Source organism: Bos javanicus, chromosome X, assembly GCF_032452875.1.
Source record: "Bos javanicus breed banteng chromosome X, ARS-OSU_banteng_1.0, whole genome shotgun sequence".
In the NCBI taxonomy this organism is placed as follows: domain Eukaryota; kingdom Metazoa; phylum Chordata; class Mammalia; order Artiodactyla; family Bovidae; genus Bos; species Bos javanicus.
The window spans coordinates 114,102,631-114,125,112 of NC_083897.1; the positions used below are offsets into that span (position 1 = coordinate 114,102,631).

At 36.2% G+C, this 22,482-nt stretch overlaps 1 protein-coding gene across 10 annotated transcripts in view; it reads left to right on the forward strand.

Annotated features, from left to right (window-relative positions):
- DMD (dystrophin) overlaps positions 1-22,482 on the forward strand; it is a 2,228,404-nt gene that overhangs the window by 1,673,713 nt on the left and 532,209 nt on the right. For all 10 annotated transcript variants that reach the window (XM_061410475.1, XM_061410469.1, XM_061410467.1 and 7 more), the window contains one exon: positions 18,907-19,096. In XM_061410475.1, the coding sequence (XP_061266459.1) occupies positions 18,907-19,096 (190 nt within the window). The remainder of the gene's footprint in view (positions 1-18,906; positions 19,097-22,482) is intronic.

A 22,482-nucleotide genomic window follows, 5' to 3' on the forward strand; every position in this document is an offset into this window, starting at 1 on the left:
CCGCATGGAGAGCATTTCACTGTAGGTTACCCTAAGTAGTATTCTCAAGTGCTATTAGAACAACTTTTCAGTAGGGTATAAATTTATAAATTTGCATACCAATCAAGGGAAGCTGTGCTATTCTACCTTTGGACTCTATACATGCATATTTTCTATTATTCCTTGAATCTATTATTTTCACTTCATATCCTATTAGAAGTTTAGGAACATTGTCCTGGGTGGGTGGATGTTTAGATAGATGACATAGATATTGATAGGTGGGTACATAGATAAGGGAGAGGAATCAGAGAGAGAGAGAATGAAAGAAGAGGAGGAAAAGAAGAAGGAAAACAACTATGAAAACAATGACAGTGATGACAGAGAAAGAGAAAGCTCGATTCTCTGGCACAGCATATTTGAGTCATACTGAATCTTTGTTTTCCTGAAACGTTCCACAGTGAGAATAGGAGGTAAATCATTCAGAAATCACACAAGTAATCTTGGATCCCTTTAGTAAAAGAAGTCTCTCTATTTTAGCAAATAGCGATAAGCAAGAGAGTCTATTATAATTGCTGGGATCTGCTAATATGTATTTTTTTTCCCCTGAAACAAATTCTATTAACCCTCCTTGATACTCTGTCCTCATCAACATGTTAATGACATGGGACTAACTCTTAGAGATTTTTATCCCCCACACAAAACAGAATCTGCAACCTGCTAATGATTGCATTTAGCCTAATTGTAAGGTTGCTGCTGGTAACAGAAAAATGTATTCTGGCAGATAGACACTTCTAGAAGCTCAGCCAAGCACTTGGTGTGTGTGAATCAGCCTCTATATACTTCTCACTTGGCAACCATTCTTGATGGAGAGTCCCAATCTGCTCTGAGGAGAGGCCAGGGCTGTTGAGTAGAGTACCTGGAGAGGCGCAGTTCTAGCAGGATTTTATAGACCTCTTGGCACGCCAGTGACTCAGGACACCTTGACCACAAGCCCTTAATCAGAAGGGCAGGGCGGCTTGCTCAGGCTGAGTTCTGTACTCTCTTGTCAAATAACAAGCAAGGAGACAGACATTTACCAATTGCTAGTCCACATTCTAAATGAATATAACATTTCACACGTTTGAGTTCACTGAGTGTGTGTTGCCAATTTCATTATCAAAATATTTATGACTCAGGAAAGGATACTGAGATGCAGAGAGTCTATTACTTTCCCAAGTTCAAAACCCCAACGTTGTGACAGTTCTGATGCAGAAATTCTTGCATTTGAAGAAAAAGAAGAAAGACTCTTTTCTTTTCCTTATGTTTACATTGAAGTATCGTTTGTATGATCTTGGGTTTGATCCCCTAATTCAGGGGTCCCAACCCTGGTCTGTGGAAAAACTTTTCCACAAAACTGGGTGCCAAAAAGTTTGGGGACCACTGCCATAACTCTTTGAGAATTTTCTCATGTAGGGTGATTTGTTACTTTTTAATATTTTGAAGAAAAACACACACATACATGTAAGTAATTTTATTAACTCTTTTCTATCTTTGCTAGCATCATTAATATGACTGATTCCAAAAGGGCATCTAAGCAAGTATTTGCCATTTTTCTTGGAAAAGCAAGTTTCTCTCCATTTTTCTGTATCTCTTTTCCAAACTTTAGCCAAATTTTGCTTTTGAAATGGGTTATCTGGTAGAGCCTCGATTCTAACTTTGAAGAAAAAGACTCAAACATTGACAGTTACATGTCATTATTATATAATGAAAATATCTGAGAAGAAGACTGATATTGACCTATATTTTTCATTTTCTAGTTAGTCACTTTGGTAAAAATTAAGCACTCTTTTCCAGATACTGCAATGGTTGTTGGAGAGAGATGCTGAACAAAATTCTCCTTGTATTTATATTTATGAATATATATGCTAGGAAAGTATAATAATATCTTTTTCTATAAGGAGAGACATAATATTCTACTAATACTAGCTTTTGTTCCTTCTAACATACATAAGAAGAATTTTCCATACTGTTATAATTTACTGAGGGAATCTACAGAATTTTAAATTTACTTGCACTGGGTTAATAACTAAGAATTTTTTTTTTAATGTGCCCTTTGTTGAATTACTATTACACACTTATTTAATACTACTATTGTGTCATTTGAGTACATATTCCACTCACAAAACAAATATGTGGTATTTTTAGTTCTAACACCAAGGCTACACCAATACTTTTATTTTTAGCAGATCATTTTTTATGAAGATTAAAATAATTATGTCACACGTTGCAAGTTTTAAGAGCTACTTTAAAATATATGCTCCAGGAAAAACATGATCAGATGGGTGAAATTATGATGTTCATACTTTCAAATGAAAAATCAGATACATATGTGCCGATTAAAAACACTTGATTTTTATAGGATAATGAACTATAACTTAACCTCTAGAGACAGCCATTTTTTTCCTCCAAGAACTCAAACTACTTAATGATAAAGTATTAAACTTAGTCCCAGAATCTAGTTATATAATGATACAAATGTTATAAATAAGAAAGGGAAAAAGAAAAAAAAAGCTTATCCACAAATTATTTGTTTCGCTGACATTTATTGCAGAAAGTGCATGAGTGACATACACAGTGGTCTCTCAGAGGTGCGGAGTAGCCATAAACTCTGTGTTTTCCATCATTACAGCAGGGACTTAAAGAACTGGGCTCAACTTCTGAAAGTTGCTTGGAGAGCCAGTGATTTCTAAGTAATCACTGTAAAATTTTTGAAATTAAATTCAGCAACTTCACTAACACCAAGTGAACAGATAGATCATACTCAGCAGCATGGCCATTCTGAATGGCATTCCTCTTTCCTAGAGGTACCGTCTCATTCACTGTCAATCCTATGAGCAGGCCTCGCCTCCCCTCACCTGGATTTTGATGTGGGGAATTTTCTCTCTCTGTGCTCACAGGACTCATAGAGCAAAATAAGACTTGGATTAAAAAACATTGAACTCCCATTCTGTGGCGAGCAAGAGCAAGTGTAGCATAACTACACTTACCTGAATGAACATTAATAGGAAAGTGACCAGACTGTTCCGTAATCTACTTGTGTGGGGTTTTTAAGTGTTGTACCACCATCAGTGCTATCACTGGCATATACCTTCAAACCAACTATAGCAGATCAGTTGATTAATCACTAAGGGTCTCATTTAAATGGCAAAATCTAAAGAGCATTTTTTTTTTTTTCAGAAAGCTCATGCCAGTACTAGAATGAGCCAGATGCTTTACAACTTAGTATCCATAATTTAAGTAGTTGTCCCTCAAAGGATTTCTAATTCCATTTCCTTATTACTCTGGTTCCTAGAGTTTGAAAAAACACACTGAGGTAATGACAGGCTAAAATCAAATGTGTTGATTTCATTACTAAAGCTTATGTCTTATTGTTTTTTATTTTTGCCAAACCTTTCTATGTATATGTTAACCTCAGGATACTAGCAGCGGATGGTGTTGTTTTTAAAACCGTGAATGTATAGTTTTCTCTAGATAATTTTAAAGAATGCTGGCTTACTTGAGGACTTTTTTTTTTTTCCCTAAAGCTCAAAAACAAACTCTTCAAAGATTTAATTACTCTAAACAACAGAAAATGGGAACTTTGTTTTCCAAAAGAAAACAGAGTCTATGGAAAAGTTGCTTACGATACTCAACAGTACTCGGATTGTTGACTAATCTTAAAGGAGAAAGACATCAATTAATTCATCGATAAGCATTAACATTATCCTTTCCCAATAATTCGTATCATAAAAATTGGGGGCAAAATAATTTAGATGATGTTATAGTGAGACACGGCTGAGCGACTGAGCATTCATGTGTGTATGGTATATATATAGTAAATGAATGTATATAAAAATGAACACTCATTCATTCAGCCTTGACGTCTTTCCTACACAATGGTTAAAACTTGCATCAAAAACTACTCTTTAAAAATCCATCCTAAATCCCATATAAATATAGCTGTAGTATAAGAAAGATATTATCTCTTCTTTAGGGATATACAAAAAACTAAGGATATTCATAACGTGGTTTGTCTTAAAAGAAATGCCCACCTTTGGGTGAACAGGGATGTTTGGGAAAAATAAAACTCAAAGAAGCACTGCCTTTAATATGCCTTCTCTCTTGTTGTTTCTGTCACTTCTCTGTGCTCCTGTCCCCATCTTTGCCTCCCTCACTCCCTACTCCTTTTGATCTCCACTTCAGCTTCCATGGTTTCTCCATTATTTTTAGCAGTTACTTCCAGTGGGGCTCACACTTTGTCAGGTCTTATATTCCTGTTATTGCCCATGTATCGCCCCATCCCCAGTGGCTGGAAAATCCTTCTCAGGCCCCTTCAACATCTTCTTGCCTTTCCAGTTCTTCTGCTTCTCAGCATTTATTTATTTATTTATTTTTTTTACTTTTCTAGACCCGGTCTTTGTCTCATATTTCTCTCTTCTGACTCTAAGCTTTTATCCACTTAGAAAATGGCATATCAGAGTGTTGTTCCTCTGAGCAGATCTTTGGCACAGCCATCTAAATGCTGCCATGACGGGAGGTTACCTTGCTATTGTGCACTTTTCCCATAGTATATGCAAACTGCCTTGATCCACATCAAAAGGTATCATAGTTAGGAAAATAAAATACACAAAAGCCTCCTCAATTATTTTATCCTAGAAATAGAGAAATGATTTTGAGCCAGATACATAGAATAATACTCATGTCACACTAACAGTGTTCTCTAGTTAGCATCTTATTGTAAATTCATTCCTTAGGACTTTGATATCTGGAACTTTTCATTTTCAAATGATAGGTACCTATCTACTAATTGCAAATTATTTTAATATATCTTTTACATAAAAGATTGTCCCTTTTGAAAGCTCATTTGGAAAATAATTTGGGGTGAGAGACATAATTTTTTAAAAATATTAACAATGTGTTTTTATGCCCCCATTTGTAGTTCAAACTCTGACTCTGTTAAACTTTGTGTAGCTTTTTAAAAAAATAATAACAAAATGTCTATACTTTTTCATTCCTGTGAAAACAGGTTTTCCAGAGTTAGTGAACTTAAAATAGCTATTGTACAAGTTAGAAAGTTGATTTGTTCTTTCTGTCATGTTCATTGCTTTTTCAACACAGCAAAATTGTAAATGTAAACTTCTCTCCTAGAAGATGAGCTGGGCTGCAATTTTCAGCTAATTGGGAGAAGCAGCCCTGAGTTGAGCACTGTCAGGCTGATTTGAGTCTTAAGATATGATGATGATTATTGTGTCAAATGTAATCAAGAACCTGGGCTCTGAACTAACTGAAGGCCTGGCTGTTTTTAATTCAGGTCCGTATATGAAGTAGACCTCTGGTTCACTGGTAGTCACAGCTGCCTGTAAAAGCAAGCAATTTTAAAAATACAATTCTGTTCTCTGTGGAGCTGTTAGGATCAGGGATTGGATACACAGAGGGCAAATATTCTCATTCTGTCCCTTAAAAATTCTATTTATTTTCAGTATAATATTCTCATCTTGAAATTTCCCAGTAGCTCCGTATCCGTGGTTTTCAACCTTCTCAGGTCCAATGCCAACCCTTTCCTTTCTTATAACAAATACTTTGTAACACCTTCTTTATAGTCATAAACTAAAATTTATAGATAATATATCCTACCTGTAGATACTTTAAAAAATGATGTTTTAACTTTTTAATTTTTAAGAGAAATATGAGCCATTTATAATAAAATAATGTGTATTTCAGTATGGAGCAATTCAGTCAGGATCACACTAGAGCACAAGCGAAGGTTCTAGTTGACTACACTGTGAATGCAATATCAACCATTATGGAGTGACACTGGTGTGTTATATATGGACTCAAATACTGTGAGTGGCATTGGCCATCCATAGTGTAATTTTCCAAAATGCTAAACAACTTCTAACAAAATCCGTAACAGCACTAGGTAAAATTTTCCTTGGGCTTTCATAACAGTTGGGCTTCCCTAGTAGCTCAGCTGCTAAAGAATTTGCCTGCAATGCAGGCAACCCCAGTTCGATTCCTGGGTTGGGAAGATCCTCTGGAGAAGGGATAGGCTACCCACTCCAGTATTCTTGGGCTTCCCTGGTGACTCAGCTGGTAAAGAATCCACCTGCAATGTGGGAGACCTGGGTTTGATCCCTGGGTTGGGAAGATCCCCTGTAGAAGAGAAGGGCTACACACTCCAGTATTCTGGCCTGGAGAATTCCATGGATTGTATAGTCCGTAGGGTCACAAAGAGTTGGACATGACTGAGTGACTTTCACTGTCACTCAGTTCCTTTTCTGAAAATTCCAGTGTCTATTACAATCTTGACAAAAGTACTTTATATGTGTATGTTGCTGCTGCTGCTGCTGCTAAGTCACTTCAGTCGTGTCCGACTCTGTGTGACCCCATGGACGGCAGCCCACCAGGCTCTGCCGTCCCTGGGATTCTCCAGGCAAGAACACTAGAGTGGGCTGCCGTTTCCTTCTCCAGTGCATGAAAGTGAAAAGTGAAAGTGAAGTCGTTCAGTCGTGTCCAACTCTTAGCGACCCCATGGACTTCAGCCTACCAGGCTCCTCCATCCATTGGATTTGCCAGGCAAGAGTACTGGAGTGGGGTGCCATCGCCTTCTCCCATATGTATGTAAAATTGAGTTAAGTTTTAGGTTCAGGTGTTCACAGGGTCTTGTCCTACATGAGTGTCTAGATGGACATTCAAAAGGGTAACTTGCCTGGTGGTCCAGTGATTAAGACTCTGCACTTCCAATGCAGGGGGTATGGGTTTGATCCCTGGTGGTGGAACTAAGATCCTACATGCTGTGGGGTGCATCCAAAAGGAAATAGAAAAGTATTGTGGGACTTGGGACAGTGTTTTGTTCGTGGAGTCTACCATCTGTAGCCCCTCCCCATGGAATGCCAGTAGCACTCTTCAAGCACTCTGTTAATCAAAACTGTCCCTCAGTTTCCAGAAAGCCTCTGTTGTGTTGTCTGTAAAATTTGGTTAAATATTTTTTCATGATGAGAACTGATGTATTGATTAATGAAATAACAATATTCTCTGAGAACCTAACCTCTTTCTTGGTGATCCAGTTGCAATGTATGACTAGTGAAATCAGCAAACATTTAAGATCTGCTTGAGTCTGAGTGAACTCCAGGAGTTGGTGATGGACAGGGAGGCCTGGCGTGCTGCGATTCATGGGGTCGCAAAGAGTCAGACACGACTGAGCGACTGAACTGAACTGATTGTCTAGAAAAGTCTTTAAATATTCTGTGACTATCATTGCAGTTAGAAAAGTCTTTAAATATTCTGTGACTATCATTGCAGTTAAAATCTATTTCCACCATCTTTAGTAAATGCCCTGGTCTCTACAAAAGGGTGATGATGACATTCCTCTCGGAGCTATGTTAATTACCTTCTAAGTAGATGTTGACTAATGCAGTTGAATTCTGTGTTAAAATCACAGAAGATATTACTGTAGCTACCATGATGAATGCTTCTTAGATGGAGGCTGTGAGAGAAATATGAACCCATTTCTTGAAGAGACTAATCAGATAATTTAGTAAAACAAATACATACACAATCAGTTTAAAAAAAACTATATTACCTATATGTTTGAGGCAAAACATTTTTTTGCATTGAAGAATTTTCTTCAATGGATAAGCAAAATGCAGCCATCTATTTGAATTTCATCAGGGCATTTGACAGGTTCTCTCATTATATTCCTATGACTAAATTGGAGAAATACTGGTTAGATGCAAGGCAAATTGGATGGTTTAGCAACCATTTCATGCTTTTACACAAAGAATGTACATTAATGGGTCAGTATCCAGAGTTCTCTCGTGGTCCAGTGGTTAGGACTTGGCACTTTCACTTCTGGGGGCTTGGGTTCGATCCCTGGTCTGGAATTAAGATTTTAAAAAAAGAAAAAAAAAATGATTACTGTTAAGCAGCAAGGGAAGGTCTCTGGTGCTGTGCTGTACTGTTCTATTCTCATCCCTGACAAATGTTTTTTTAAACGTAGATGAACACTTCCTTTGATTGAGTAATTAATTAGTTGGCCACGCCATACAGTTTGCAGGATCTTAGTTCCTCAACCAGGGATTGAACCCAGGCCCAAAGCAGTGAAAGCATGGAATCCTAAGCACTGGACAGCCAGGGAATTCCCATGCTGGATGTTTTTGTTAGAACCTGAATGGAGCTACAGAGAGGGCATCCGTTCAAATCTATGAATAATGCAAAACCGGGAAGGGAGGAGTATGTTTGCTGACAGAGCCAAGTGGGTGCTTGGACAGGATGACTTTTTAGTCCCTTTCAGTACATGTTATCTCTAGATCAGGCTCAAACTTATAGGGTATTAGAAAATTTGCCAAAGCAATGGATTTATTTTGACAGAAGTTATTGTTTGCTTTGCCCTCTGTTTTTGCAATGCACTTAAAAATATATTGGATTAACATTCCTTGCAGGAGTACATTTTTTTTTTTCAAAAAATAAATTGTTTTCATGTAAGAGTAGCAGAAATTCAGTCATTGACAATCCAATGTGACATGTCGCCCAGTGAAATAGCCTACCATTTCACTTTCACTGCTAATTAAAAAATTGATTAAAGGTATAAGCTCCAAGGATTTAATATCCATGCTTCTACAAAGGGAAACATAATTTTGGTCACAGGATTGCTTATTCTTATTTTTAAACATATTAGTTATAACTGAGTGATAGTCTGTTATACAATCAATTCTACTATAACAAGAGATATCCACAAGTTATTCTGAGGTTCAACTGAAATAGTATAGGTGAAAGTAATGTATAAATTTTAAAATTCTATGCAAATATAAACTATTATTCAATAAATTCACATCAAGAAATAATTACTATTTATAAGTATTTTGAAAACAAGTAATCGAGACATTCTCACTTTTAGAAGCTATGCCTGGTTCATAGTAGGCTCATTGACTTTAATTTGGTTTATTGAGTGTCTGTTAAATACTAGGAACTGTGGGACGAAGCCTTGTGTCAAGGGATTAACAAAAAGTTGATATTGATGGATGATGATGATAAAGATATAAAGACATTTTGTAAGCGATATAATCATAAATAAGAGGATTCTTAAAAGCATGTGCAGCTCTCAGAGTGATTCCTTTAGTGTTATAGTTTTAATTGAAAAAATAAATCATTAATGTTTTACTATTCTTCATAAATTTGAATTGATCTTATAGAAGGCCATCAATATATTCTAAATTATTTAGTACTTTTAAATGTAGTTTCTCCCCATAATAATTAATAGTGGGAAAGTAGGAAACTTTAAATCTTTATTTTGATCATCCATTTTAATTAGCTCAAGTTATTTGTAATCCTACAAGTCTTATAAAGCATATCTGAGTCATTAAAAGGATTCAAAATGAAAAGAGCAAGGGCAATTCTTTTAGAATCTACCAAGACAGAGTCACTTTGAGAGATTAATTCATTTCTTAACCGGTCTTATTAAAATATATTTATTTTACCATAAAATTTCTAGGAAAGAACGTGTGAAGTGTTTGGTGTTCTTGTTAGATATTTCTAGTGTAAAACATTTCTCAAAGATACAGATTTCTGGATAATTTCTGTATAATTAGCAAACATTTACTAAGTTACCATTATGAGAAGGTCACAACTGTATGTATTAAATGTTTTTTTATTTCATAAGAATAAAAATATTACTGCCTACAATCCCCTCTTTTAAAATGTTAAAATCCTCAAACCTACTTCAAATCCAACGTGCAGTATTCATTTTAATAGTTTTCTTAGATGGCAACTGAAGATGGTAAGCAAAGGAATAATCTTTTTTTTGTTCTTCACACAAATATACACCATAATCTGAATTCTTATAATAATCACAGAAAGCAAGGAGCTTTTGACACTAGTACTAGGGAAGGACTGATGCTGAGGCTGAAACTCCAATACTTTGGCCACCTGATGAGAAGAACTGACTCCTTGGAAAAGACCCTGGTGCTGGGAAAGATTGAAGGTAGGAGAAGAAGGGGACAACAGAGGATGAGATGGTTGGATGGCATCACCGACTCAATAGACATAAGTTTGAGTAGTCTCCAGGAGTTGGTGATGGACAGGGAAGCCTGGCATGCTACAGTCCATGGGGTCACAAAGAGTCGGACACAACTAAGCGACTGAACTGAACTGAATATCCTTTATATTTACTTCACAAGGAGATTGGCAAATGTACCTTGAGATGTAAAGTCAGAGCAGACTAGATTAGATGTTTCACGTTTTGCCACTTACTTTGGTAACTTGCCCAGCCTCTCAGAAAATCATGTTTCTCATCTATAAAATGTTGCTGATAATAACAACCTGCCCCATTAACCTCATCAAGTTGTTTAACATATCAAAAAGAAGATATATATGGAAAAGCTTGAAAACTAAAGCGCATTGTTTTAGTGCAAAATACTATGGCAATAAATGTTGAATTTAAAAGGCTCTCAAAAGTGCATTATTAACCACAAAAGAGTGCTGAGTGAGGAACTAGGTAATGATAGTCACAAATATTTAGAGACCAGAACTTGAAGTTCCTATCAGGAATTATGAAAATCATTCATATTTCTGAATTCCATTGAGAAACCTCTACTGTAAGTTCATATAATCAGCTGATGATATGTTTTTAACCCCTTCTTTCCTTTTAAAGGGAATCTGCTATATGTTTGCCTTTTGATGGTAGAAAACTGAACCAACTTGCCTTGCTGTCTTCTGAATGTTATATAACAACATCTCCTGTTCTCTTTTTCTCTAAGATATTGAGGATGTGAATGTATATTTGTTTGACTGCAGTCTAATGAGACTTCAAAGAGATGATCTTTTAAATTGGTTTCTATCCTAGTTTTCATATATCCTTTTAGAAGAGAAGAAAGCTACTCAATCTAGCTTATCAAAACAGGAAAATACATCTTTTAAAGAGATTAACATTACAAGTGACCAACATCGACTTAAAGATTCATATTATACAAATCATAGAGAATTTATTAAGAGTAGAAATTGTATCCAGTTGTAAACTCAACCCTAATCTAAGTTTATATTCTTCTGGATGGCAGTATCAATGTACATTTTTTCTAAATGTCTTTTACAGTGCTATAATTAAACTTCTCCAAAATAGTACCTTAAGGTATTGTATCAGTAAAAAATATATATAAAATACAGATCTTAGACTAAGGAATGTTAATCTCTTTGTTAATATTCCAAGGTAGGAAATATATATATATATATATATATATATATATGTATGTATCTTGAATACTTGTTTTTAATATTTTGTATATTTTTATCAGCTTTTCTCAATGATAAATGTCTGAAACACAAGTCAAATGAAGTGAATAATGCCAAGAACAGAACAAAGTACATTTTTACTGCTGTCTCCTAATTTCTTTTGAGAAATATCCCAATACTTTTGGAAAAAAGTATGTAATTATGCTTGTTTACCTAATGATATATTGTGCAAATCTCAATTTTTGAAATGCCCATAGAGTGAAAAAATAAAAGAGTTGGAATGTGTATTTTAAAATTTCTTACATGATTAATAATACCTATATTCTCTTTCCATCCAAATATAAAGTCCAGGTGATTTTTTTTTTCACTAGAATGTCTGTATCTTTGAAGAAAATAGCTAGCTTCAAAGCTATGGTTTATCTTTAGAGAACTAATCTATTTTCCATGCAAGTATGTTGCTTCTGCACATGTTAAAAAGTCATCCTGTGTTGTCTGGGGTGACAAAAAGATAGGAATGAGTTTTCTGAGAAGTAATCAGCAATACTTTGGGAACATTTAGGTCATAGTTTCCAATTAACTCTTAAGAGTTTGAGTAATTTAGTACCAAACCTCAGGAGAGAGGGGATAAAAACCTCTTTGATGCATTTGTCGGTGAATGGCAAACCAGCAAATTTGCATTAGAAATGGATTTTTTTGTTTGTTTTGAAACAGAGACCAGCTAGATCTTTCTACTGTAGTTGGAGTGAGGGAATATCTTTCCCTCTCAGTAGGTTTCTATGTGTTGCAGTGATGGCTCTTATGGTAAAATAACAAAGAGATGAATTTTTGCTCCAAAACGAAGGCCAGGATTCAGTAGCATAAACTTTCCAGCACTTTCCTTTCTTTTACCACTGCAGTGAGTATATCAGAGAGGAGTGGACACTAATATCCATTTTCAGAGTTAGAAAACTGTCTTTTTCAGGATTCAATACTTGAACTATAATCCTAATTCCACCACTTCCTTGGGTTCAACTTTGGGAAAGTCATTTTGGCTCTCTCAGAATCAGTCTTCCCAACAGCAAAATGAAACTTGCAATAAGCTATGAGATATCTAAAAGGTTTCTGATTGTTATGAAAATTAATTCAATTAGGCAGACTTTTGTTGAGCATCCATCACTGTATTTTGAGATAAAGCCCAGCAATGATCCCCACTTCCTTTGATAAGAAAAGGGAAAAAAAAATGTGTTGAAAAAAGATAGATTTATCACTTGTTAAGGAAATTGACACAGAAGTTCATGAATACAGTGTGATGCATATTATATTCAAGCTACTGTTAGGGAATCCAGATGAACTACAACCTGAATCATATTGTCAGTTCAGTTCAGTCACTCAGTCATGTCTGACTCTTTGTGACCCCATGGACTGCAGCACACCAGGCTTCCCTATCCATCACCAACTCCCAGAGCTTGCTCAAACTCATGTCCCAAACTCATGTCATGAATCATATTGTAACTATAGATAAATGTCTAAATATCGGTCTCCTCCACCAGACTTGAATGTGTTCAATGTCAAAGTCCATGTCCATGTCTCACTGACTTTAGTGTTACCAACACCACGCATGAATCCTGGCACATAATACATGTAGACGAGGTGCATGCATCACCTAATGCATGAGTTGTTGGTAGGCATGTGGAAATAAGAATGAGATTCAGGTTCAAAGATAACCTGTATGGAAGTTGAACTCAGTGGGAAAGAGTGAAACATCCAACTGAAAGCAAATGAAGAAACCAAACATACTGTAGGTAGAAAAAAAAATGGGAGGTTAATTTATGAAATGGTGAGAGAATAAATCTGAACATACTTTTAAAATTTTTGAAGAGTTCTGTAGATAACAGATTTTAAATTTATTTTCTGTGCTAGCTTAGAGCCTTCATCTCATACTCTGTGTCAATAGTTACATTAAAAGGACAGAATATTTTTCTTACCTTAGAGTTCAGTAACAGAGGAAAAAAGAGAAACATTCTCTCAGTTGCCAGAACCCTTCTGGGTCATCTATCTAAGTAGATATTTTCCAAAGACACATAAAGCCATAGTCTTAGAATTGTTGCTAGAGATGGAACTAGTAGGATACTGGTCCAAGCATTATTGAAGGATTTTGCTTAGATTCATGCTTTTCATTAGTGCACATTGCCAATAGAATTGCTGGAGATTAAAAGGAATGCTTCCTACAAACTGCTGTATAGCCATAGGTAATAAAATTCTAGCTGCCCCATGAAAATACAATGCAGACTTATTTTTTAAACAAAAGCAAAATTAATTCATTGGCTAGCAAACCAGTATAATCTGTTATGATTACAGAGAATTTGAACTTCAGGTTAACTCTGGTTCTATGAGCAGTATTTGGCCTAAAGTCCAAGTGCTTGCTGCTAAGGTACTCATTTTCTCTGATCTATATCTAACAAACAAAAAAGAACAACAACAACAAAAAAAACCCCACATCATCCTGTAATACTTTCCCTAAAACTATCATAGGAAATGATAGTTGTTAAAGTGCAAATAAACCGGGAAGGAAAGATCGAGAGTGTTTTATTTGGTTACTTCCTGATAATACCAGGGCACAAATGAAAATGTTACTTAGCAGAAGACCAAGTAGTGTGAATTTCCCGTTGGTTACACTTTCAGAAACATCTGGGAAAAATATCAGATTGAGCCTTTTTCCCCCCCAAATATTCAATGTGTTTGTTTCTGTTTGGTTATATATAATGTGTGTGTATATGTATTTGTGTGTGTATAATCATTTAATACAGTGCAGTGATGAACTGTCATCCCTGCTGCTGCTGCTGCTAAGTCGCTTCAGTCGTGTCCAACTCTGTGCGACCCCATAGACGGCAGCCCACCAGGCTCCCCCGTCCCTGGGATTCTCCAGGCAAGAACACTGGAGTGGGTTGCCATTTCCTTCTCCAATGTATGAAAGTGAAAAGTGAAAGTGAAGTCGCTCAGTCATATCTGACTCTTAGCGACCCCATGGACTGCAGCCCACCAGGCTCCTCCGTCCATGGGATTTTCCAGGCAAGAGTACTGGAGTGGGGTGCCATTGCCTTCTCCCTGCATGTATCTAATCATGGAATATTGTCCATACATTAATTAAGCTCTTCAGCCTTACCTTGGAAAGTCATAGGCTTCCCTTTTTTCTTTTGCTTTTTATGTATTAGGTTGACCCATAACAAATTAGTGATTTACAACTTAGGTAAAAATCTGGAGTCTTAGAGATTTATTCAGAGATACCATGGTGTGGGTGTGTGTGTAAGTGTGTGTGTGTGTGTGTGTGTGTGTGTGTGTGAAGGATGAGGGTATACTCTGATTGCCTCATTGATAATCAGTTCTTAAAAAGAAAATGGAGATGCTGAGACATGCCTTCTGTGATTTTTCCACTTTATGCAGATTTGTGCACGTGGGGGGTTGTACTAAGCTTTATAGCTCCAACACTTTGTCCTTTCAGTAGATTCTTGCTTCTAACTGGTGATAATGCCTTATCTACAGATCTCCTTAAAGGACAACCAAAGGTATAGTAGCTCTTCAGGCTCAATTGCTGAGTATGAGAATCCTTCATCCTGTCTCCTTTTGTGACCACAATCTGTGCAAGTGGTTGTATATTTCTCCACATACATTTTTTAACAAGTATATTTTTCAAAGTTTTATTTAGTATGACAATTCAGCAGGTCAAGTTCCCCAGAAGTCAGATTCTGAGAAAGTGATTAATGTGTAGGGATTTCTTTATTTTTTGGTAGAGTGCTCTCAGGATGAATACCTGGGAGAGAAGAAAGGGAAAGAACCAGGATAGGACAGAAGGAGAAGCTGGGCTTCAATTCATTTGTAACCTCAACATCGATCAATCCTCCTCCCCTCCCGAATTGTCCAAAGCTGCAGCAAGGGGGATAGACTTTTACAAAAAGTCCACACATTAACCAGTCATTGGAGGCAACCTGCCTGCATCCAGCAGCTTTCCCAGGAGTTAAAGCAAAACACATTGCTGCTTAGTCACTCAGTCACGTCGGATTCTTCGTGACCCCATGGACTGCAGCAGGCCAGGCCTCCCTGTCCCTCACTGTCTCCCAGCTGTTTCACAAGTTCATGTCCATTGAATCAGTGATGCTATCCAACCATCTCATCCACTGCTTCCCTCTTCTCCTTTTGCCTTCAGTCTTTCCATACTGTTCATGGGGTTCTCGCAGCAAAATTACTGGAATGGTCTGCCATTCCCTCCTCCCCTGGAGCACATTTTGTCAGAACTCTTCACTATGACCTGTCTGTCTCAGGTGACCCTGCAGGGCATGGCTCATAGCTTCAGTGAGTTATGCAAGCAAAACATACTTCAGTCCTGAAAGAGGGGTCTGGACATCCCAGCACAGCTTCCACTACACCAGTAGTTCTCAAAGTTTGGTCTCTCCAGTGTCAGTGATGCTCAAACTTGAGCATATATCAGAATTGCCTGGAAGACTTATTAAAATACAGCTCGCTGGACTCCACACAGAATTTCTGATACAGCAGGTCTAGGGTGGGGCTTGAGAATTGACATTTCTAATAAGTTCTCAGATGGCATTGATACTGTTGGGCTATGGAACATTCTTTGAGAACCACTGTACCACACTGCCTATATTTACCTATGGAGAATGGTGTCCTTATGAACAGAAATAAAACTTTTTGAAGTCAGCATCCCATTCCATATACCATCAAATTCTCAGCTATTTTTGTGCATTCTATACCTGGACTTGCTGATAATTAAAATTTGTCATATAAAAAAGTACTTAACTGATGCAGTAAATTATATTTGTAAAGCATTATTACTATTTTATGATAATTTGGTCATTGTTACTTTTAAAGTTCATGCCAAATTTTCTCCAGGGTCCATAATTTGATAACCTGGATATTATCATTAAAAATAATAATCTATGTTCGAGGTCTTTAGTTTTGTTCTAGGTAATTTTTTTATTACTTTATGATTCTCATTGCTACATTTTTTGTTTATCATAGAAGTTACTTAAAGGCATGCGATTATAGAAAATTTTAAAGTATGGTATATATTCAGAACTATTTTGAATGCACAAATATGGAATACAAGTAACTTTGACTCATCTAGTCTAGACGTAGCACAATTAAAATTTAAGCATTCAGTGTACATAGATGGATCTCAGGAAAAAGGATGCAGCCTTAAATCTCCCACACAAGCCAGAGATAACAGTCTCACCTCTGATTGAAGAGATTTTCTGCCATTGCTGCCACTGAATTTTGTCTAACGTATTTCCAAATTGGAAAATATTCAACCCGATGTTGTCAATATTTCAGGCCACAAGGGTGTTGTTTAGGAAAACGGTGCCTTACTGTCCTGAAAGAGTTACTGCTCTTCCCTAAGGGCCTAATTTACAAAGCAGCGACCTTGGTGGTAGGATTGGGCTGGAAATCTCATTGTCTCAGTAGAACACTTTCATCTGATTTATGTGCATCACATTTTCCAAATAACTCTTAGAAAGTTATTTACTAGTTACTTTCTCTGGAAGCCAAGGGTAAGTGGTGTTTCTCTTTAAGGTTAGAGAAGCTGGGATGCATCAAGCACAGCTCATCATGATGATGAAGCTGATAATAAAATGCACAGTATCTAATTCTCTGCCATGAGGGAGTTTCACATTGCCCCTTTTATTTTGTGCGACTTTGGAATATGTTAGAAAATACATCAGTGTCTAACCCTGCGTTTGTCTCCTGCAATGTGACAGCTTATTTCTATGCCAAATTTGGAGCTGGAGGTGGAGTAAATCTTAGTGATTTCTAGAGTACAAGCCAACCTAAAATATTAGCTAGCACTGGCTGAAATTGCCCCGTTTGTTGGTCAGAAATGGTCAAATGTTAGCAATTACACAGGCTTCAACCTGTATGTTGTATGTTTCACACCAGATTATAACATTACGTTTCTCAGTTTTGTCACAACGGTTCTGAATTTTTAAATCATCCTAAATAAATAATAAAAGATACTTTGCTCTTTCTCCCTGCATTGATAGTTTGCCTGAAAACTAAATAAGCAAGGAACTAGCGGTTCAGGCTAGCCATCGAACTTCATGAGGTTTAACTGATTTGCCCAATCAGAGCACCGGGCTACCTTTCAGTTGTGCGGTATTCAAGTTTATTTAGGAGTTGATAAATAGCTTAGTGCAATGCTTCCTTTTTTCCAGTTGCTGCACCCTCATAAACCTATTCTCCCCTCCACCAGTTAATGCAGACAGAAGATTTTTATCCAGTATGAGCACCAAAACTACACTGTGGAAGACTGTATGCTCAGCAAAAACCTCACCCATGATGAATAAACAGCTCTTCCGGGGGCTTTGCTGCCGCTGGCTCGGCAGGAGTTGTTTATTGCCTGGTTTGCACATCCCATGATAAAGTTGCTGCTGAAATAAATTGCAGTTTTGCATAATTATTGACAATCACATCTTAACAAGCAGTGTGTATCATATTCAAGTGTTCAGTTTTTTTTTTTAATCCATTTTTAGCTTATGTTGAATCCCAGAAAGCGTTTGTGTAGTAATAGAAGGCAAATACGACATTTAAATAGAGTACTAATTTCCTTATTGCAGAAAAAATTTACCTGAATCTTTTTAGATGGGGCTGTTATTGCCTCAGGCAATTTTCCTTCCCAAGTTACTATTATGTAGATGTTTGCTGAGGGCATACGTATGTGTATCCACAATACATGCATTATATATATTGTCAGAAAATATGAATAGCTCTTTTGTGGATTTTTGTGTCACTAGGGAATTTGATTCATTCCTTCTATAAGATTAGAGCAATGAGAATGGAATGTGGGCATAGGGAATCCACATTTTTGAGCAACTATAATTTGTGACTCATAATGTGTGAGGCACTCAGCTTCACACACACTGTTGTATTTTCAGTCTCATCAATACAACAATATGCATTGCAGATGAGAAATCAGAGAGGTTAAGTAACTTGTATCACACTCGGCGGAGGACACTGCGATTTGAACCCAATGTGTCTGGATTTTAAGCTCTACTTTTTCCATTACCCATAAAATTTTTCTTTTGGAAAATATTCTTAGTTGTATGACCATCAGGTAATGCAAAAGGAAGCTAATACAATAGTTAGAACTATTAGAACACACTGATGTTATGCAGATTACATGTTGCACAATGTTTGCTATGAAATATGTAGTTTTTCTACTTCTTAATCTTTTTGTTCCCTTTTGTTCTCCAGTCCCCTTCTCCTTCTTCCTCCAGTGTTCAACTTTCCATTGTAGGTTTGCATTTCTCCTGGCCTATTTAATCATGGTTCCCTGCCTCAGGTAACATTAAAGATAAGCATGGTAGATTTTAGGGTTTTACCTATAGAGATTAGTTTCAACTTTTGCCACATATTAAAATAACCTTTCAAAACTGACCAGCCAAAATGTTTTTTAAAACAAAGAATTTTTTGGAAAATGAACTTTCAAAAGTCTATAAGTCCAAATACACACACACACACACACACACACACACATGCTATTCTAGTGGTTGATGTTTTCAAGTGGAGTTTTAGCAGCAACTCACATTTGTTGCAATGTTATGATTTAGTCCCTTTGATTTTGCTCTTTTTGTGGGATTCACTGGCTGCACCATTCTGATATTTGAGGATAATTGCATCTGGACATTTGTTCCTTTGCAGAGTGAGTGAGCGAGAGACTGCTCTGGAAGAAACTCATAGATTACTGCAACAGTTCCCACTGGACTTGGAGAAGTTTCTTGCCTGGCTTACAGAAGCTGAAACAACTGCCAACGTCCTGCAGGATGCCACCCATAAGGAAAGGCTTCTAGAAGACTCCAAGGGAGTAAGAGAGCTGATGAAACAATGGCAGGTAAGTCAAGTGTTTCTACTTTTATAACTTGTGAATTGAACCAAAGAATCCTCAGCATTTGTCCTTGTAGTTGATATGCTGTGGACAAAAGTAGTGGTTTATGTGGCCTTATATATTTAGGCTTTTGGGCTAGAAGAAGAAAGAGGGAGAAGCAAAAAATCATTTCTTATTTCATTTAACACCCCAGTCTTCTAAATAGTATGTGGTTTTGACCAGGAAGAATTTGCGCGTGAAAGCTGGAGCTTTGATAAGAAGAAACTTTGCTCAGAGAAAAGGAATTAGGGGTTGGTTTATTAAATTTGAAAAAGTTGCCATTTTTGAGTGTTTATTTAATATTTTACAGGAAAAGCATCTGTATGAATTGTCTGTTTTATTTAGCGTTGCTAACTGAATCAGTTTCCCTTCATTACTTTCCAATACATTTTGAAATGTTAATCTGGCCTTTTGTGGGTTTCCTCCTAACATAATCTGTGAAAATAAAAATGAGATGGCTAACTTGGTCATGGTTAATTATCACACAATTTTCAGACAATTGTTTTTCCTAGAAACAAAAATTATTGCTATAAAATTTCATATGCATAAACAGCAAAAACAGAAGTTTCAGGTTGTTTTATGTACTTGAAATCTTGGTGTGAATCATATTCTATAGTTGAGGAAGGCTCCTGATATTTAAATACTTTGGGGACATGATAGAGTTTTCCTGACCTACATTGGAGTTTTGTTATGTAGAGTCAAATTTTCTGACTTGAAATAAGAACTTTACTAGTACCACAAAGAAACTTTGGAGTGTTCAAATAATATGATCCATTTTTAGGCCTAACTTCAGTTTTTTAATATTTTAAAATTATGGCAAAAAAGTGATAGTGTATTCCAGGTTGAAAAAGAATTCCAAAATCAAATCATAGTAAGAAAAGTTTCTTCTCCTCCCTCTCCTTGTTGTTCTCCTTCTTTTCTTCTGTTTTGATACGAGATCTGATCTACTTTGTATATAGAGTAGATGACAGTGGCAATTTATAGCTTCTTGAATTCCTCATTCTTGCTGTATCATTCTCCTCAGACCCCACTTGCTCCTTCACAATGTGTGTTGAATTACTTTGATCATTTGGAGGTAGTTTGCATAGATAAAGCCAGGTATTGTTCTAAATTGGTATCTCCTATGGCTTGTGGATGTAAATGCGGTGTAACGTTTGTGTGTTTTTTTTTTGGTCACTCTTAGCTAAATGGTTAGAAAATATGTTGCTAACGTATTTGACTTATGATATTTCATTTAAAAATTTATCTTGGCTTGTAAATGCCCATAAAGCCACCCTAGAGTTTTAAATATGTGGATTCACATATTCCTATCAGCTATGGTAAATAACGAGTAAAACTTTAAGTGGATTTTTTTTAGCAGATTCTTTTCAAAATTAAAGATTGTTCCAGTGACTCAATTTTGTAATAGGGATTTAATAAAATATTTCTTAAATTCATGGACAAGTATTGTTGAAGACAAAACAAGAATACATCCATGTATCTCCTATACATTTTATATTTGTATCTATAGTACTTATACAACAAAAATTCATACTGAAACTTATCATGAGAAACTGCAAGATTCTGAATCAATAGGAAAAAATGGCAGTGTTTCCTAACTATGTTTATTATGAAAGCGTGGAGAATAAAGTGCATTTTGTGCTTAGATTTCTAATCTCTTCAAAAACAATTGGAAATTATGCTGAGGAAATTTTCTTAGCTTATTCTCTATTACTCATTAAAAAATCTATTTATTCTTAAAAACCATGTAAAATTCCCTTAGAGTTCCTGAAAACCTTAGACATACCATTTTTCTCTTAACTATAACAGGACTAAGATTCCAATGTTATTTTAAAACAGAGACCATTTTCTCATTCCCTCTCTATTAATATTGTGTCTTCTATAAATTCCACTTGCCTGAGGTTGAAACTACATTTTATGGATAGGAATGACATTTATAGCCAGCTCTGATTTTCAGTTAGATGGTTGAATAATGGCCTTTTGATGAAAGATTTGAAGATGTCATGGTAAAATCTCTAAACTACTGAAACTATTGATTACTGTTAACAGCACATTTCAGCTGATAGAATTGAATCAAGATACTGGGGTTTAAAAGCAACAGCTTGAAAATAAATAAAACTACATACCTTAGAAAATTACATGCAGTTTCAGTATTTCAGCTAAATGGAAGTGTTTGCTTTTTTTCCCCCTCTGAAGATTTTTTTTTTTTTTAATTTTGAACAAAAGGGATGTTCTATAATATGTGTGAAGGAATCAAGTGTAATGGTGTGCCTTTCACTTCATTTGCAGAAGCTGGTAGCATTATATTCTTTGCATGATTCATGCTATATAGCAAGAATAGTGCTTACATATTAAAAAAGAAATTCCAAATGCCTAGCCAGAACATCAGCTTTCCCAGCAGATCCCAATATATCTATCCAACCCAAAGCAGTGATGTTTTACTTTATACAAATGCTGCAGAATGGAGATAGGGGGTGAAAACCTTCACAAAATGAATTTTTCTCTATGGCTGTCAATCATTTTTTCTATATATGGCGACTCCAGCTCTTGCTAGACTGCCTATCACTGCTTATCACCCACTTCATAGGATGTTTAATTCTCCCAGCAATAATTATAATTCCTGGGTTTGATAAGCATATATGTATTATGAAACATATGCTTCCTGAATGGAATTAACCTGATTAATTCCACTCTGGAAGCCATTAAAGTTTTTTCCTTGTATGAGAAAAAATGATGTTATTTACATTGCTTATTAAAAGCAAGGTCATATTTGTCCCCATACTTTAGGATGACGAGATCTTTTCTTATACAGTATTGGTATTTCTGACAGTGTAACTGACATCTTAAAGCCAATGTATTTTTACAGCATTCCATATAGAGGCTTGTGAAGTGACAGTTTGAAAAGTTTTAAATTGCAAATTTATTCTTAAAATGAAGAATTATATTCATAATTGTATCAGATTCTTCCTATGTCCAAAGCATTTCCTACTTTGGGCCTCAGAGAATTGGTAAAGATGGCCACACTTCTAAGTGCTAACATAAAACTATTGGTAACCAACTGAAAATGGGTAGACTCTGCATCTTTGCTAATATTTCACAAGAATTTCACCAATCTTAACTGATTCTCTAAGCACCCCTAAGAGATCATTGTAATAGCAGCTGGTAAAGAAGGTATGTGGGGATGGGTGTGCAGTGGGGAGAAATGGTCATAAAGGTAAGATAATTAGGGTCTTTTTCTCAGCAAGAGAGACTATGGAGCAATTAATATTTGAGATCCCCTCATCTGTGATCTTGGAGAACGCAATGGCACCCCACTTCAGTACTCTTGCCTGGAGAATCCCATGGATGGAGGA